The sequence below is a fragment of the Dipodomys merriami genome, unplaced genomic scaffold (assembly GCF_024711535.1).
Source record: "Dipodomys merriami isolate MVZ:Mamm:240054 unplaced genomic scaffold, mDipMer1.0.p SCAF_34, whole genome shotgun sequence".
Classification (NCBI taxonomy): Eukaryota; Metazoa; Chordata; class Mammalia; order Rodentia; family Heteromyidae; genus Dipodomys; species Dipodomys merriami.
In genome coordinates this window covers 16,469,586-16,488,559 of record NW_027204937.1, presented here as the reverse complement: position 1 = coordinate 16,488,559, position 18,974 = coordinate 16,469,586, and the positions used below count along the sequence as shown (strand labels likewise).

At 35.1% G+C, this 18,974-nt stretch overlaps 1 protein-coding gene and 1 long non-coding RNA gene across 6 annotated transcripts in view; both read right to left on the bottom strand.

The window, feature by feature from the left end:
* The window catches only part of LOC138803465 (polycomb protein SCMH1), an 82,467-nt gene extending 66,853 nt beyond the window's left edge, over positions 1-15,614 (bottom strand). For all 5 annotated transcript variants that reach the window (XR_011364947.1, XM_069987533.1, XM_069987535.1 and 2 more), the window contains exons 1-3: positions 15,547-15,614; positions 1,972-2,114; positions 1,017-1,087 (exon numbers count right to left, since the gene is read on the bottom strand). Coding sequence is in view for 4 of the 5 variants with exons in the window: in XM_069987533.1 (XP_069843634.1) it covers positions 1,017-1,087; positions 1,972-2,047 (147 nt within the window). In the remaining variant the exon portion in view is untranslated. The remainder of the gene's footprint in view (positions 1-1,016; positions 1,088-1,971; positions 2,115-15,546) is intronic.
* A 2,906-nt stretch (positions 15,615-18,520) lies between these two features.
* Positions 18,521-18,974, bottom strand: part of LOC138803467 (uncharacterized) — a 30,568-nt gene continuing 30,114 nt past the window's right edge. The window contains exon 3 of the long non-coding RNA XR_011364948.1: positions 18,521-18,649. This is a non-coding gene — a long non-coding RNA (uncharacterized lncRNA). The remainder of the gene's footprint in view (positions 18,650-18,974) is intronic.

Genomic DNA, 18,974 nt, shown 5'->3' with positions numbered 1-18,974 from the left:
AAGGTACCACTATTTAGTGACTTGAAAACTATTGTTTACTGTATTTTCCATTAAAAAATGTTCAGGTGAAAATATGAGCCTTGTCTGCATTATTTCAAATGAGCACAAGTTCTGAGATTCTGTGTTTACTTAGGACATAGATAAAACTCCAAGAGAAATGTTGACAAAACAAATAACAGAGTACTAAAAGAAAAGAGATTTAAATAATTTCCTGATATTTCATTCTGTTTAGCAATGTTTGTTTCTTTGCTTACTTGTCTTATCCTATATAGACGCAATCAACATTACCTGTGCACTGTTTGAAGCTCTTAAATTGTATGTGGAAAGCTCTAAAGGACATCTGAGCTTCTAAAATGCTCTCCAGTGAGACTAGGTGTCAATGTTTTTAAATAAAGGTAAGATTTTGGTAGAGGACTAAGTATAGAAAAATCGACATTGCCTGCTTCCTTTATATCTAAAGACTATAAATCTCCTATCTGTCTTAAGTAAGAACTACAATAAAAATTGAGATTTATTTTTCAGTAATACAGAATATCTTTATTGAGGTTAACAAAAGGAAATGGTGCTATCTGGAATGAAGTGAGGAGAATGTCTACTGATAAAACTCACAATGACCATATTGTACTTCCTTTTTTTTTTTTTATTGGTTGTGGGGCTTGAACTCTGGGCTCAGGTGCTGTCCCTCAGCTCTTCAGTCCAAGGCTAGTGCTCTACCACTTGAGCCACAGTGCCACTTCCAGTTTTCTGGTGGTTTATTGGAGATAAGAGTCTCACAGACTCTGCTGCCCAGGCTGGCTTTGAACCGCGATCCTCAGGTCTCAGCCTCCTGAGTAGCTAAGATTACAGGCGTGAGCCACTGGTGCCCAGCTCATATTTTACTTCTTGAGTCTTCCTATAATGTTTATTCTAGACACTCAAATGAGAAGGTAAAAGGCTCTCATATCATATTTTTGATTTTTTAAGAACCAAGAATAAATCCTTTTTGTTTCCCACTAATGATGTTGAAAAATAATTACCTGCTTGAAGCAATGGACAGGCGCTGGGACTGAACATGTTTCTTTTAGGTATTTGTCCCAGGTAAAATGACCTGTAAAGAAAATAGAAATCTCTATCACAGTCAACTTTAAAAAGAAACATGCTTTTGGGTAATCTATACTAAACACTAATCCATCTGCAAACTGTTTTGAGCATAAGAAAACTATTTTTTTCCTATTTGGGCTAAAAGCTATATTAGGAAGGAGAATCTGGGTGACCTGAGTGGATATTTTAGAATAATATTTTGAAATCAAATACTCAAGATGACCTAAAGTATTCTTAATATTAGTTCCTAAAATGATCCAAAATGTTAGAGTAAGGCACACTAGTATCTTAAAGTACCAGGAAGCTAATGGAAAACAGAAGAAACAGAAAGTGAGTAGGGAGATTCCTTTTGAACAACTTGACTCCTGAAGAGACTCCTTGCTGTCAACTGACAGCTTTTGACATCCTGTATAGATGGCTCCTACTAGCTGAGCTTAAGATGAATGAAGGAAACGCTATCTAGAGACATGAAGTGAGAGGATTTGAGGAGAGGGGAAGCCAGAAGTGAGATTATACTTGAGCCCTTACTCTTAAAACTGGCTTTCTCTCACCTACTCCCACACCATTTTTTCCCTTTCAGTCATAACAGCATTGCTCTGAGGTACGAAATGACAAAGATCTTATAATCTAGAGAAAAGAAGGACCTGGGAAGTGTTTCTGATAACAATAAACAGGAACAAATTGAGGAGTTTACCAAATCTTTTAGCCTCTTGAAGTTATGTTAGAGTCTCTCAATGTTTATAGAACACATTTTAGGGAATTAATATTTAAGATAACAATATGTTGGGGCCAGGAAAATATGTTAAGGGATAGACTGCTGTTAAATGCAGATCTCAATGGACCAAATTCTTTAAAAATCAAACCAATTAGTAATCTCCCCCTAATACCCACCTAGAGGTGACCCCATGATGGAGCAGGGAAGGTCCCAGAGACTCTCACAAGCTAAAACACTGTAGCAAACCAGCATTTCTTGAAGTTTCCTCTGTAGTGGAGCAGCACAGGGCCCCTTTGGACCATACGAAAAGCACTAGATGCTGGGAATAAAAATGAGTCACTGAATGATTAAATCTAAATCACTCCAAAGATGATGCTAAGACTTTACATTCTACTGACTTTATAGCTCCTGTTTTAAAGCTGAATCTTTTCCCATATTCCTCAACTAAGTCAAATAGATTTGGCCAGGAACGAGTCACTCGTGAAACATTTAATAAGATATTCAATGACCAGTCATCTTGACCAGACAGTTCATAGGGTAAATGATTCTGGAGAGAAGATTTAAAGCAGTTATTAGAATTTAATAAAGATTTTGCTCTTATCTGAGAGAATCCTAAATCAAGGACTGAATATATTTCATCACTTTTTGCTATGAGAATAAAGAAAACATCACAAATTATTTCTCCATCTTTACAAATAAAAAATTAAATCAAATAGTAAGTCTTGGATATCACTGGACTCTTAAACCATAGCATCTAGAGCAGTAAGCCCAGAATTTCCTGTGCTGATTGAAATGGTCTATATCTGTGATATACAATAAGGTACTAGCCACATGCAAATACTGAACATTGAAATGTAACTAATGTAAGGAAGTAAGTTTTAATTTTTACTTAATTTTAAATAATTGCCTACATGTGTCTGACAGCTAATAGATTTATCTTCACAGATTCACAGGATTGGTCAGTCCAAGGTAATTGCTAGCATTATCATGAGTTCTAACCAAATTTACCCAAGAGACTTTGGTCTTAAGAATTATGGCAGTGTCAGGGGTACCACAACAATTAAGAGTATTAATTACACTTCACTATTATATACAATTATAGTAATCAATTCCTATGGTGTATGGTAAACAGGTCAAATCTTACATGTTAGGTCATACTCTACTATAAACTGAACAATAAGGAATCTCTTTGTTAAATGTAGTCTATCCACAGTGATAGTTAACTGGCTTGAGCCATAATTTACTGCTTGAGTAATTTAAAATTTAGTCCCAAATTATTAAATTGCACAGTAAGTGAATTTTTATTGACTCAGTGAGAATACTGGAATGCCTACTGTTATGTTTAGTCAGATATTACATAGTCTCCATAAGCAATAAAATAGTAACACAAGAAATGTCAGACAGTAAAGTATAGATTAGAAGAATCTAGAGAATAAAGTTTAAAATAAAGAGAATAAAAATTGTTTGCTTTTTCCAGACAGGCACTGGTGGCTCATGCCTATAATTCTAGCTACTCGGGAAGCTGAGACCTGAGGATTGTGGTTCAAAGCCAGCCCAGGCAAGACAATCCATGAAACTCTTATCTCCAATTAACACCAGAAAACTGGAAGTCCCAGAGTTTAAGCCCCACAACCGAAAAAAAAAATTCTTGCTTTTTAAGCTTTATGGTATATGTTACAACTACTAAACTCTGTATTGTAGTGTGAGAACAGCTCTAGACAATACACAAGCAAAAGAGTGTGGTTATGTTTGACTAAAACTTTAGTGTAGGGGCTGGAAAGGTGGCTCAGTGGTAGAGCGCTTGCCTTGCATGCATGAGGCCCTGGGTTCGATTCCTCAGCACCACATAAGCAAAAAGAAAAAAACCGGAAGTGGCGCTGTGGCTCAAGTGGTAGAGTGCTAGCCTTGAGCTGAAGAGCTGAGGGACAGTGCCCAGGCCCAGAGTTCAGGCCCCACGACCGGACCCAAAAAACAAACAAACAAACAAAAAAAGCTTTAGTGTAAAAACAGATAGGAAAGAGCCAGGCACCAGTGGCTCACATCTGTAATCTTAGCTACTCTGGAGACTGATCGTTATTTGGAGGCAGCCTGGACAGGAAACTCCATGAAGACTCTTATCTCTAATCAATCACCAAAAAAATACATTTGTGGAGCTATGGCAAAAAGCTTACATACAGCAGCCAGACCCTGAGTTTAAGTCCCAGTATAGCACACGTAGACACACACATGACAAAGACAAATGCACAAACAAAACCAGGTGGTACTGTCAGATGCTGATAGCTTGAACCTATAATCCTAGCTACTCAAGGGACTGAGTTCTGAAGATAGAAGTTTGAAGCCAGTCTGGGCAGAAAAGTCTGTTGAGACTCTTATCTCCAATTAACCAGTAAAAAGCTGGAAATGAAGATGTGTCTCAAGTGGTAGATTTGATTGAAAAAGGCAATTGAGAGAATGAGGCCCTGAGTTCAAAGCCCCAATGCTAGCACACACACAAAACAACAATAACAACAGAAATAATACATAAATAAAATGGTAGTAGGCACAAAACAACAATAACAACAAAAATAATACATAAATAAAATGGTAGTAGGCTTAATTTGGTTCCCAAAGAGAACTCTACCATTCCATAGTCTAAATCATTGATTCCAAGACCATATTGATAGTAGTTTTCATTTCTTTAAAGTTCAAGTTCTCAACTTTGAGTTCTCATTTCAAGTTGGTCTGATAATACATACTGTCAAAATCTTCTTAGGGAGTTCTGATCAAAACTTTTGTCTAGAGCCAGGCACCAATGGCTCAAATCTGTAATATTAGCTACCCAGGAGGCTGAGGTCTGAGGATCACGGTTCAAAGCCAGCCCGGGCAGGAAAGTCTGTGAGGCTCTTATCTCCAATAAACCCCTAGAAAACCAGAGGTGGCTCAAGCAGTAGAGTGCCCGCCTTGAGCTGAAGAGCACAAGGAAAGCCCAAGCCCAGAGTTCAAACCCCATGACTGACAAAAAAAAAAAAAAAAAAAAACCACACACACACACACACACACACACACACACACACACACACACACACACACACACACACACACACACACACACACACACACACACACACACACACACACACACACACACACACACACACACACACACACACACACACACTTTTGTCTAGGGACTACTGGTTGAGTTGAAATAATGTGATATTGGAAGTCAGAAGATATTAAAATCTTATTTCTGTAGGTAACTTTCTTGGATAAATCATTTAATCCTTCCAAACCTCAGTTTTTCTCATCTGAAAGACAGGAATAATATGAATTATATATGATGTATATACATACATTCTTCATCTGATAGAAGTATGTTAAATATTAGGAGAACAAGTAGTTCCTAAATTCATTGAGCTTTTAAATAAAAAGTAGAAATATTAATAAGATAAATACTGTTATAATAAACATAAATTTAAGTTAATGAGACAAGGCACACTGACTGCCTTGAGGATGTAATTCAGGGAAATTTAGTCCATACTTAAGGCTAGGGGATCACTGTGAAGATCAGTATCATTAACAAATAGAAGTATAACGTTTTATAATGTAGATATATATGAGGAGCTTCAATTATTCAAATATTATAATTAAAACATTATAATTTGAGCCAAACACCAGTGGCTCATGCCTATAATCCTAGTCACCCAGGAGTCTGAGATCTGAGGACTGCAGTTGGAAGCCAAACTAGGCAGGAAAGTCCATGACATTTGTATCTCCAAATAATCACCAAAAAGCTAGAAGTGGAGGTATGGCTCAAGTGGTAGAGTATAAGCTTTGAGAAACACACACACACACACACACACACACACACACACACACACACACACACACAAAATTTTCAACAATTTTCAATTACTTATTCAATTACTTATTTGGATATTTTCAATTACTTATTCAACAGATGCTTACTAAGGAACTTCCAAGTACAAGGCAGTATAACAGATATCCCTGTTCTCATGAGATTTATATTCTGGTATGTGATGAGATATGATTAATACATATAAAACAAACTAACATGTAGTATTTGAATGTAATAAAATGTGGTCATATAATTGAGACTGGGGACTATCTTAATTATGGACAGAAGAAATATTTGAACTCAGATGAGCAGAGGCAAGCTATATCATTTATATTACTAGATAATAAATGTTTTATAAGGTCTAACACATACCATATGACAAATTTATTATTAGGAAAATGAAATTCCTACCTAAAGGATTTACAAATGATACCAAATTACTTAAAAATGGTAAAGATCCACAGATCAGACATGGTGGTATATGCTTATAATCCCAACTATTTAGGAGGCAGAGGTAGAAGGACTGTAGTACAAGGCCGGCCTCAGTAAATAGTACAAAACCCTATCCCCAAAAAAACCTAACTAAAAAGCAAAAAGACTGGTAAAACACTGCTTACAAGGTTGAGATTCTGGATTCAACCCTCTGTACCACAAAATAACTAAATAAAAATAGACAAAAGGATCATAAAATATAAAAGTACAAGAGATCATGTGAGTGCATACTTTTTTTTTCTAATACTTGCTAATTACCAAATATTTATTGAACATCTAATAGATGCCAAGCCTAGTTCTAGGCACTGAGGATGTATTATTGTATATACATTCTCTCTTTGTTGCAAAGTCTCTGCTACATGAAGCTTACATCTTGAGAGAAAATAGATAATAAACAAACAACAAAATATTTATATGGTAGCTACTAATGCTATTCTGGTCATATTTCGCTTCTTTGAACTACTTTGTTCCATCTAAATGTGGAACCCAAATTCATAAGAGAAGTAAGAGAGCTACTGGCTAAATAATGTTCCACTGCTCAATATATATGATTTATATGATCCCATAATAATGTTAATTGAATCCTGTTAATGGTCATTTAAATGTTTTATAGTTTTTTGAATACATTCCTTTATGTATCTTTGAATCCATACAAATTATCTCTGTGATAGTTCATTTTACTATTAACTTCAGTAGACTGAAAGATCCCTAAAAGATCAGCAAAACACACATCTAAGTATGTCTCTGAAGGTGTTTCTAGAAATGATGAAATCACAAGTACATTAACCTAACCAATGGTTTGATGCACTCATGGATTAGAAATATGAGCAGAGGGCTGGGAAGGTGGCTCAGTGGTAGAGCGCTTGCCTTGCAAGCCTGAGGCCCTGGGTTCGATTCCTCAGCACCATATAAGCAAAAAGAAAAAAGCCGGAAGTGGCGCTGTGGCTCAAGTGGTAGAGCGCTAGCCTTGAGCTGAAGAGCTGAGGGACAGCGCCCAGGCCCAGAGTTCAGGCCCCACGACTGGACCCAAAAAAAAAAAAAAAAAAAAAAAAAAAGAAATATGAGCAGACTATTGGAGATGATGGGACTACAGAAGTCAAAATTTGGAGTCAAATAAACTTAGTTGAGTCAAAATAAATCTTCCCTCTGGCAAACTGTTTCAGGCATTTGACTCAGTGGCAGAAAGTCTAACGTATAGTCTCCTTAGGACAAATTCTAAAGAACGGGACTAATGGACAGAATATGAATAGCTTTGATCTTTATACAATGTATATTGTCAAAAGATCCTTTAGAAGATCTGTTCGTATTAAAAGTGCATGAGAGTGTGTTTCCCACACAGATTTGCTAAAACTGGTTTGAAAAATCTCTGTAATTTTGGGGTTGGAGGCATAGCTCAGGTGGTAGAGTGCCAGCCAATTAGTAAAAGCATCAGATACTAAGTTTGAGTTTCTGTCTCAGACCACAAAAAAAAACAAACTCTAACTATGATAAATCTTAACTGTGAAATATTATTATAGGGGCTTGGAAGGTGGCTCAGTGGTAGAACGCTTGCCTTGCATGCCTGAGGCCCTGGGTTTGATTCCTCAGTACCACATAAGAAAAAAGAAAAAAGCCGGAAGTGGTGATGTGGCTCAAGTAGTAGAGTGCTAGCCTTGAGCTGAAGAGCTGAGGGACAGCGCCCAGGCCCAGAGTTCAGGCTCCACGACCAGAGCCCCCTCCCCGCCCCCAAAAAAGGAATATTATTATACTCTGGGGCTAGAGGTATGGCTCAAGGCTAGAGGTATAGTGGCTCTTCAAGCAAGGACAAGGCCTTGAGTCTAGAATCTCAGCACCCACAAAAGAAAAAAAGCTAATGTGAAACTATTGTACTTTTATACTAGAATATGTTTTACAGTTCTTTAATGTTGAAGGCTTTTTGGAGCTGATCTTTTTATTATTTCTTTTTCATAAACGAGGCAATCTTTCATCCTCTCAGATTCAAGGAGGTCTCTACTAATTAAGAACATTTGCTTTTTGTTTATCGTACATGGTTAAGATGTTTGTCTCAGTTTGGTAGGGTTTGTCCATTAGTTTCTTAGTCTTTTATGGCTTCTTGGTTTTCCTGTCATATTTTTCTTATTTCAGTATTATAAAAAAATCTTAGCCCAGGGGCTGGGAAGGTGGCTCAATGGTAGAGCACTTGCCTTGCATGCTCGAGGCCCTGGGTTCGATTCCTCAGCACCACATAAGAAAAAAGCCGGAAGTGGCGCTGTGGCTCAAGTGGTGGAGCACTAGTCTTGAGCTGAAGAGCTGAGGGACAGCGCCCAGGCCCAGAGTTCAGGCCCTACAACCGACCAAAAAAAAAAAAAAAATCTTAGCCCATGTCTTCTCCTAGGACTTCTCTAGTTTCATTTTTAAAATTTAAATGATTGATCTATTTGTAATTTATTTTATGAACAAATAAGGTACAGATTTAATTTTCCCTTTCTACTTTATCTATGCTCCAACATCATCTATTAAACAAAAGATCTTCTCACTGATTTGAAATGTTATCTTGATCTAAAATTAATTTCTTATATATTCTTAAATTTATTCTGGGCTATATGCAGATGCTTTCATTAGTTTGTCTATCTTAGGACCAGGAGCGCTCCATATTTTGTGTAATTTAAATATCTGCTAGAATAAGCCCTTTAAAAATTTTTTTTAAAATTTTATTGTAAAGTTGCTGTACAGATACCTTTAACAGTATGTTTTCTTGGCCCTTTTTAGATGATTAATAAATTGTACTAAAAAAATCCAGTTATTCTGAAGTATCTCAAGCAAAGCTGTAAGATATACAAGTAGTTCATGCTCAAAACGTTATTTACTCAAAACCCTTTAAAATCATTAGCTTGATTTTTTTGTTGGGGGGGGGCACAGTTGTGGGGCTTGAACTCTGGGTCTGGACACTGTCCCTCAGCTTTCCAGGTCATGGCGAGTGCTCTATCACTTGAGCTACAGCACTACTTCTGGTTTTCTAGTGGTTAATTGGAGATAAGAGTTTCAAGGACTTTCCTGCCTGGGCTGGCTTTGAACTGCAATCCTCAGATCTCAGCCTGCTAAGTAGCTAGGATTACAGGTGTGAGCCACAGGTTCCTGGTGATTTATTTTTGAGATAGGGTCTTACTATGTAGCTTAGGCACACAACTATGTATGTGCAGAACTTGCTATGTGTCCCAGGCTGGTCTCAAACTATTGCATTGCTAGGATTACAGGTATGAGCACCATGTATGGAAATTAGTTTGCTGTTTTTATTATTTATTATCTAAAAATACAACACCAAGCCAAACATATATTTTCTGAAAACAAATAATAGTGAATTATGTATAATATATAATAAATATATATAATACTGAATTGTATCAATAGTGTCCTTTTAAGTATATGATCAGACAACTTACTAGAAACAATGAACTCATCAATACTCTGGCTAAAAGGGGAATGGTTCAAGTAGAAGCTGTTCTTAGTATCAATGCAATGGTTTCATTAATGCACATTTCTACCATCTAGTTTGGGAGTTAAAAATGTATTCAAAGAAGAGTGTTAGTGATTTAATATGTACAGCCCTTCATTAAATGCCTAGAGGTTGGAGCAGAAGGTTAGGCAAAAAAATATAGCTTGAATTATGTGATAATGCTTCAGTAACATTTCTAGGTGGCTTCCTCCTTACTGAAAAAGAATAAGGAAATAGCTTGTACCTGGCTTGATGATATGTAGTGACTTGCTTTATCAGAGCTATTTTTAATGAGGTTACTCAAGAATATTTTCTTTTCAAATGATGATTGAGAAGCTAATAAAAAAAATGTTGCCAGGTATCACAAAGTAACAACTTCATGTTTCTGGAGTTTCAAGGATTTTTTTTTCAAACAATTTTGAAAATTTTGATTTTTTTTTCAAAAGATTTTTTTAAATCTTTTTTTTGCTTTTTATTAATGGAGTGTGCTAGAGTGTCCTTTTATACTATTATGTTTTTTGCAGTTCTTTAATTACTAATAATGTTGAAGACCTTTTGAAGCTTATCAGTTTTTTACCTTTCCTTTTTTATAAACTGAGGTAATCTTTCATCTCAGATTCAAAGAGGTCTTTACTAATTAAGAACATTTGCTCTTTGTTTGTCATACATGGATGTTTGTCTTAGCTTGGATGTCTAATTTTGTTCTTGTTCAGATGACTACGTAACCTGGAAAAATTGTTGCTCTATTGATGCATAACATAATGCTATTATTTGTCTTTTATGTGATATATATGCATTTATATAATTTGAATTTTGGAAATTTTAGCTGTGCTGTCAACTTTGAAAACCATGTTGAGTTGGCATTGTACAGAAATTAATAGCCACATTGGTCTAGAAATGTTAAACTTAATTTTTTCCATTTTGTACATGGGTAAACACACTGTATTAAATATGTAAGTTCTTATCTACATGGGTTTGATTACAGAAATAAGTGAAGTATTCTCTAAATAATGAAAAAATGCATAAAGATGAAAAAGGAAATCACTTCATGCATTTTATTTAATAGGAATAAAACACCTAAATGGGTTCAAAGCCAGCCCAGACAGGAAAGTTTGTGAGATTCTTATCTCCAATTAACCATCAAAGCTGAAAGTAGAACTATGGCTCAAATGGTGGACCACTAGCCTTGAGCAAAAAAAAAGCTCAAGAACAGTGCCAAGACCCTGTGTTCAAGCCCAGGATTGGCACCAAAAAAAGAAAGAAAAAAAAAAAAGATGAAAAGAAAAGGAGAGAAAAGAAACGAAAATTTAAAAAAAGCACCTAAAGCAAGTTTAATGTTCTTTTTAGGCAACAGGAAAGACTGCTGAGATAGGGGGAAAAAATCAGAGGTTCCTGAAAGGCTAGGTAGTAATCCTGAAGTGAAAAGTCTGGATTCTGGAGGCTTCCAAGATACAGAATCACAATGTTCAAGCTAAAAAGGACCTTAAGAGTATCCTAAAAGAAATTTAGCTATGTTGGCTTCATAACTGCTCATCTTACCATTTCTCTATTTTCTATCATATTGTTTATTAACCTTCATATTCTACATCATGTCATTCCAACTATTTAAACTCTTATTCATTTTCTAATCTCCACTGTTTAACACAGTATTTGAGAACTAATCATGCTCAATAAAAAATTTCTGAGTAAATAAAAAGAAGAAAAGAACATGTGGACTGGGATGTGGCTTAAATAGTAGAACATTTGCCTAGGAGGCATGAGATCCTAACTTCAATCCCCAGTACCACAAAAAGGAAAGAAGGGAGGGAAGAAGAAAAAAAGGGAGGGGAACAGGACAGAAGTGACAGTATCTTCTTTCCTAGACTAATAAAATCGTATGTGGGCTATCAAATTCAGTCTGGGAACTATGCTTGAGAGAGATAAAGCAAACCACAGTAGAAAATGTGACCTTGTCACCTGAGACCCAACTAAAGGAAGTTCAAGAACACTTAGCATGAGTAAGAAAGCCATTTCTCTATCTACTCATCCAAGAAATATAAATAGTATTGTGCTAGATGATAGAAAACAAATTGCATCCAATGTTTTCCTATCAGTTTCATTATAGTGAAGGTCAGATACAAAATAGTTTATTGTGTTAAAGGTTAACTTGGAGAGGTAGAGGGTTTGTGGACAGAAGTAAACTTCAGGCTCCTAAGCAAAAGTGTAAAAGGATAAGCAAGAGGCAAAGAGAAAGGAAACAGCTGCTTGTTTCAGACAAAAGAAAAACATGTACAAAGGCTTGGAGGTGAGAAAAAAAACAGCTCCAAAAATTAGATCTTTTGGTATAGTTGCTGGATAGAATTTAAAGAAAAAGTAGTTACAAAAAGGGGTTGTAGAGAGCAGTGTTCAGGTATCAGAGAACCTCCTATTCCATGTTAATGAGAATCTTCTGAATGGTTTGGTGCAGTCATTCTGGATGCAGGGTGAAGAATGGAGCAGGTAGGGCTGGATGTTGATGTTTGGGGAGCTGTGTCAAAAATCTAGGTGTAAAATGATGTTAGCTGGATTGTTTACCATAGCCAAGATATGGAATCAACCCACATAGTCCTCAGTGGATGAATAGATTAAAAAAATGTGGTACATATACACAATAGAATTCTACTCATCCATCAGATGATAGTGCACCATTCATAAAGAAATAGAGTAAGCCATACCCAAAGAAACTTCATTTGCAGTTTCCCTCATTTCTGGTAACTAGAATATGCCTATAAATCTACAAATAAACACAATGGATGATAAAAGAAAAAAAATACACTGGGACATGATACATTATATTATATAGGGTTTCTAGGCATTTACACGGAGAGACCAAAGGAAGGAGGATATTCTAAGGAGAAGATCACAAAAGTGCATCTGATCATATAAAATAGTGTTTATTGAAATGCACTCTTGGAAATGGAAACTTTGTCGTGTTTGTTTATCCATCTTTGGGAGGGTTTGAAGGGGGCACAGGAAAGATAGGACAAAGGGTGAACAAATGCAGCAATGATATTCACTAGACACTATGCTGAACATGAACTATAAAACTGGTAGGTGGGGTCAGGAGGGAAAAACTGGGAGAGAATGAGGGAAAGGGTGACACTGTAGCACAAGAAATGTACTCTTTATCTGATAGATGTGACTGTAACCCCTCTGAATATGTAACAATAAAGAATTTGTGTAAGAATGGTAGCTGGGACTAGGAAAATCACAGCAGCAGTAAGCAAAGAGTTCCTAGAAATGCTTTCTAATAATCAGAAGACAGTGACTATGGCACTAAAAGTTAGAATGTAGCTAACAAATAAACAAATATCTAACAATTTATCTGATATGACTAAAAATCTACAACAATTTAAAGAGTTCAAGACAGGAAATTTTATAAGAAATACAAACTATCAAAGTTTGAAATGCTAAGCAAATATATTATTTAAAGATCTATTCTAGCACCAAGGAGTCACAAATCTGAATTTTATTTTAGTCTTATATTTGAGATGCTCTAAATGCTTGACAGGAAAAATGAAATATGCAACATCAACTTATATGGGAAGATATACCTGTCATAGCAATATTCTCAAGAGGTAAAATATACTTTCAAATGTTACAAATACTTTACATAAATTGGGTATCTATGTTTCATAACTTCCTGTTAACATTCTTAATGCTATCACAGTATTAAAACTATTGTTACTTCTATTAGCAACAAAACAAAAAGTGGCAGCTATCCTTGACTGTATCACACCAGACTAATCCAATATCTCTGATGTTAATTACAGCCTGCCATTCTAAAAATGAGGAAATGTGCTCAGAAAGATTAAGTAATTGATCTGAAGCTACAAACCCTGATCACTAGAGAACTTTGAACCAAGTCCTGCCTGAATTTTATGTCTAAGCTTTCCCACAACACACTGGCACCTTAGAAAGTTTGAAGAAGAGTTTTAAGGAGTTTTAAAACTATCATTTGGTAACCCAATTCCAGGTACCTTTATAGGTACACTCATTAATTTATTCAGCTCACATTCATAACGCTCAGTTCAAAGAATGTCCTATTTAGTATAGCCTCAGCATAGTCACTGAACACAATAAAAATAATTCCCCAAAGCTGAAAAATATTAGAGTGATTCTAAGATATATTCATATCTATAAGCTTATGTAATCTTACAACAATGAAATAGGCAGAAAGGAATTATTATCCCCATTTTACCAATCAGAAAACTGAACATTAGAGTCAGAAAGTAACTGTCAGAGATGGCTTTCAACAAACCAGAAGTTCTAACTTCTAGTCTAGTGTTCTATAGCCTTCTGTCAGTGAGCAATGAAAAAAGTATGGTTAAAAAAAAAAAGGTATGTTACAGGAAGGAGTGGTGAGAATAAGCAAATACAGAATGAAAATAAAGAGCTGAAAATATTAAGTTACATTAACAAAACATTAAAATACGTGAATAAAAATTGATAAAGGCATCAGGATATCAACACTTATGCAATATGTGGAAGGATTTCTTTAAGAAATTCTAAGCTACAAAAGCTGATGTTTATATATAAATCCTGAAAGCTTATTGAAAAATACTAGTATTAGTTCTATTCTTAAATCCTAGTCTTAAAGTACACTATTCATGGATGAAAACAAAATGAAGTATCAATATGACTTGTTATTTGATAAAATTTCAGTTATTTAGTCATAGCTTCACAAAACTGTAAGATTTATTTTAAAGTCAATCTATCTTCCAGTAATTTCTTAGAGGAAAAATCCCAAAAGAACAATATATGATCAGTAAGGATTTGTTTAGTTTTAGATTCAGAGAATTAAGATGTTATTTCCAGTTTGGTACAGTTTCCTTATTTCCCTGTTTTCTATATAAACCATTCCTCCTTCCTTTTGTTAGCTAGATCTATAGCCTCCAGATAAATAGGATTTAATGAATTACATAGGCTAATTAGGCAGACAAGAGCACAGGGTTCACTGGATTATGAGAAAGATACATGGAATTCTTTTCCTAATTTGTTAAAGCTGATTACAATCTAATATCTGTCTAGTAATTCCCCTTATTTAACAGAAACAAGAAAAATATCTTACCTAGCTCCAGGAAATCAGCAGTTTCTATTGAAAAAATGTTAAAGCAGAATCATCATGACATACGTACCAAAATAACAAAGTTCAAATTCTGTGTTAAAATAGGGTTTTAAAAGTGTATTTACTCCAATTATCTCATTTTTAAAAGTTATTAGTGGTTGTAGAAGTACAAAATCCAATTTTGCCTTTCTGTTTTTTTTTTTGGGGGGGGGGGGTCAGTCGTGGGGCTTGAACTCTAGACTTAGGCGCTGTCCCTGTGCTCTTCAGCTCAAAGCGAGCACTCTACCGCTTGAGCCACAGTGCCACTTCTGGTTTTCTAGTGGTTTATTGGAGATAAGAGTCTCAGGGACTTTCCTGCCCGGGCTGGCTTTGAACCATGATCCTCAGATCTCAGCCTCCTGAGTAGTTAGGATTACAGGCGTGAGCCACTGGTGCCTGGCTTTTAAAAATTCCTGGAAATTTTTGTTTCTTGTTTTTTTTTTTTTTTTGTCAGTCGTGGGGCTTGAACTCTGGACCTGGATGCTGTCCCTTCACTCTTCAGCTCAAAGCGAGCACTCTACTGCTTGAGCCACAGCGCCACTTCCTTGCCTTTCTTCTGAGCTTTAAATAAGTAAAATCTCTGGAAAGACATAAGCTACGCAGTGATGACTAAAAAGCCAATTTGGGATTCTTTATACTCAGAAGATGGGATTCTTGATTTTTTAGCCCAAAGCATATTGCTTTTGACAGGAACCTCTAAAAATAACAATCTATTTGCTTTTGATTTAACCAGAGTTACTTGTAAACATGGACATCTAAGAACAAAAGTTTTATGGTAAGAAATGTCAAATAAAAATTTTTCATAGTAAATAGCTTTTTCTTACCTTGATATTGGCATGTACACTCTGACAGGTGGCCATATTTGTGTTTTCTAACTTCATTCCAGTCTACCACTGTGGGAAATGAAAACAAGAAAACCCGATTTAATATTTCTCTGGTTTGGCAGTATGCTTCACTAACTTGGGATTTTTTGGTGGATTTTTTTTTTTTTTTGATACTGGGAAGTAAGCCCAGAGGGTGAGGCCCCATTACTTGACCTATACTGCAAGCCCCTGGGTTTTTTACATAGATCTCCCTAATTTTGCTTGAGACTGGCCTCAAACTTTTGATCTTCCTTCTCCTGCCAGTGATTACAGTATACACTACTATACTCAGCTCATCAGGTTTTAAGAATGTAATCCACTTTCGGAATTCTATTCTAAGGGAATAATCCAAATTCAGAAAAATATTTTATTTAAAAAACTTTATTATTGTTAATAATAGGAAAAGAGAAGAAGGAATACCTAAACATTCAAATAGAAGTTGATAAAAGATTTGGTTGGAAAACCACTTGGCAAAGTTTTTACAGCTGATAAAATTGTATTAAAGGCTAAAGAATAACTTAGAAAATATTTATAATATAATGATATTAAAGATAAGGAAATAAGTATTAGATTTATGGAATAATCACAATTATGTAAAAGGCTAAAAAAAAACCTTTACAATTATGAAAAAAGCTAAAAGCAAACAGCATTCCACTGGGTGAATTGTACCCTATCAAACTTCACTGTTAAGTTTCCACTCCTCACTGCTGCAGACTAGGAATATATTTAGAGGCAGAAGTTTTGTTTTTGCTTTTTGTGGTCGTGGGGCTTGAACTCTAGGCCTGGGTACCATCCCTCAGCTCTTCAGCTCAAGGTTAACGCTCTACCACTTGAGCCACAGCACCACTTCTGGCTTTTTCTATTTATGTGGTACTAAGGAATTGAACCCAGGGCCTCATGCATACATGCAAGGCAAGCACTCTACCACTGAGTCATCTTCTCAGCCCTGGAGGCAGAATCTTTAAATTAAGAATAAGTTTATTAATTGATTCCTATTAGCATATTTATAAGAGTATGAAGTATTTGACTAGGGGTGTGGCTCATCATTAGAGTGTTTGCCTAGCATCTACAAGGCCCTGGATTTGATCCCTAGCATGAAAAAGAAAAAAAGAAATTTGGGTATAGATAGAGCCAGAAAAATATGGCATAAAGGCAGAGGGAGAATGTGGCCATCTATATGTACTAAGGGCAAGAAGCCTCAGAGGAAACCAGTGTTGTTGATACCTTGATACGTTGATCTTGATTTGGATTTTCACCCTTCAGAACTGTCCAGAAAGAAATTTCTGGGTTTTTTGACCATCAAGTTTATGGTCTTTGTTACAGCAGTCCTAACACACTAATACCATCTCCCAAATTATTACTGGGAAAAAAGTCCACAATAATTGGTTCTCTTTGGGTGGTAGTACTAAATTCTTCTAATGCTGTAAGTGGAGTGCTAAGCCTTGGGCACAGAAGCTCAGGGACAGTGCCCACGCCTTGAATTCAAACTCCATGACTAGCACATAAACTAAAAGTAAATAAGTACTGGGGCTCAGAAAAAAGAGTTAAGGGGATGCTAGGTACAACCTGGAAGAGGAGTGGAAAGAAGATGTTAAGGAAGAGATGACACTTTAAGTTTTGGTGGCTAGCAATGGAATAGTGAGTAAAGTATTAGAGAAGGAATAGTGTAAAGAAACCTTTTCATATTAAAACTGTTCAATTTAATATGGTAGCTACTAATCACATACAGTTACTGAATACTTGAAATGTTGCTTATATGATTGGAAAAGTGTATGTAATTTTTATTTTTATTAACAAAATTTAAAAATTACAGTTACTGAAAAACAAATAAATATTTGGAACAAAATTGGATATGAGTCTACTTTTCAACTGTAAATTTAGGAAATCTAAATACAGATCAAGCAATTCTGATAAAACTTGAGATCCTAATTAAGCTGTGCTACAAAAAAAACACTCTAGGTTTCAAAGGTTTTTTATATTATATATTATATATTTTATATTTTTATATTCCAATTTTTTAGATGAATTAATTTCCCTCACTATTCTTTACCTTTTTAATGTGGCTAATGGAAAATTTTAAATTATATATGTGGTTTACATTCATTTCTATTAGTATCGTGTCAGCAGAGGTGAGGGATAGACAAGAGAACCTGTTAATATAAGGATTATACCTTTTTTTTCTCATGTAACTGTGTTATTCATTTTTCCTAGTAATTAAAAGAATCCTAGTTATTTCAGATATCGAGGTAGAATAGGCTGTTGTGAAAATGTGATAATTCTGGTGCCAAGAACAGATAACTTGATTTTATCCCAGGTAAGACAAACCATCCCCACTCAGTAAATCTTGAGCAAGGGATGAAAAAGGATAAACATAAAAAATTAGAAACTATGCTTAAACATATACATTTTCTCTTTAAATGTTTTCATTAGGTTCTCAATATCCATAAAACTCAAATCTGATTTAAAAATCTAAGCATTAAATTTTGTTTCTAATAAATCCAAATAATACAACTAAAAAGTCACTATGAAGATGGCAAGAATCTCTTCCAGAAATTGCTATGTTTTTTTTGTCTTCTTAATCATAATTTCTAATGTGTCTAATCTCGTAAAATAATACCTTAAAAGCAAATTTTCTAACATCTTCTCTCAAACTGGAAAATTCATGCTAATGACAAAAATGACATTATGGCTATAAAGAGAATGTATGTTTTAATTTAATTAGAAGTGAAGAATTATTATTTTTTTTTTTTGTGAAAATACCGTACAGAGGGGTTACAATTACATGGGCAAGATAATGAGTACATTTTGAAGTAAAGAATTCTTAAATTCAGTTCTTGCTAGGTTTCTTAATCTTTCTTACCTTTAGGGTAGTGTAAGGTTTCTTAATCTTTCTTACGTTTAGGGTAGTGTAATGTAAATACTTACCACTAGGATGCATAGTCAATGGACTAAGAACTGGTTAAGGAGTTAAGAGGTTTGGGATTTATTCCTGGATCCACTAACAGCTTGTTCCAACCTCTGACAAGTCAGTTTCTCTGTATGTTAATTTCTCCATCTGTAAAGACTGGTTATGGAGAGAAAGGAGAACAGAAATTACTTGTACTTTTTTTTTTAACAAACAAGGTTACATGACAAGTAGTAACATTTTGATACTTTTTAATTAAAATATTTAAGAATTATAATGTTCTTTATAACAAGTGCCACAGATGTAACAAGCCCTTGTGGCCAGAGAAATACAGATATTTCTTACATTTGGTTCCATGCAACTATTGAATATAAACATAGCTTGAGTCCAACTAACCAGATTAAGCCAGAAAATCAGAAAATATCAAAACCTATCAACATGGTGTTATAGACTTAACGATGCCTTTCCCATTCATACCTACCTT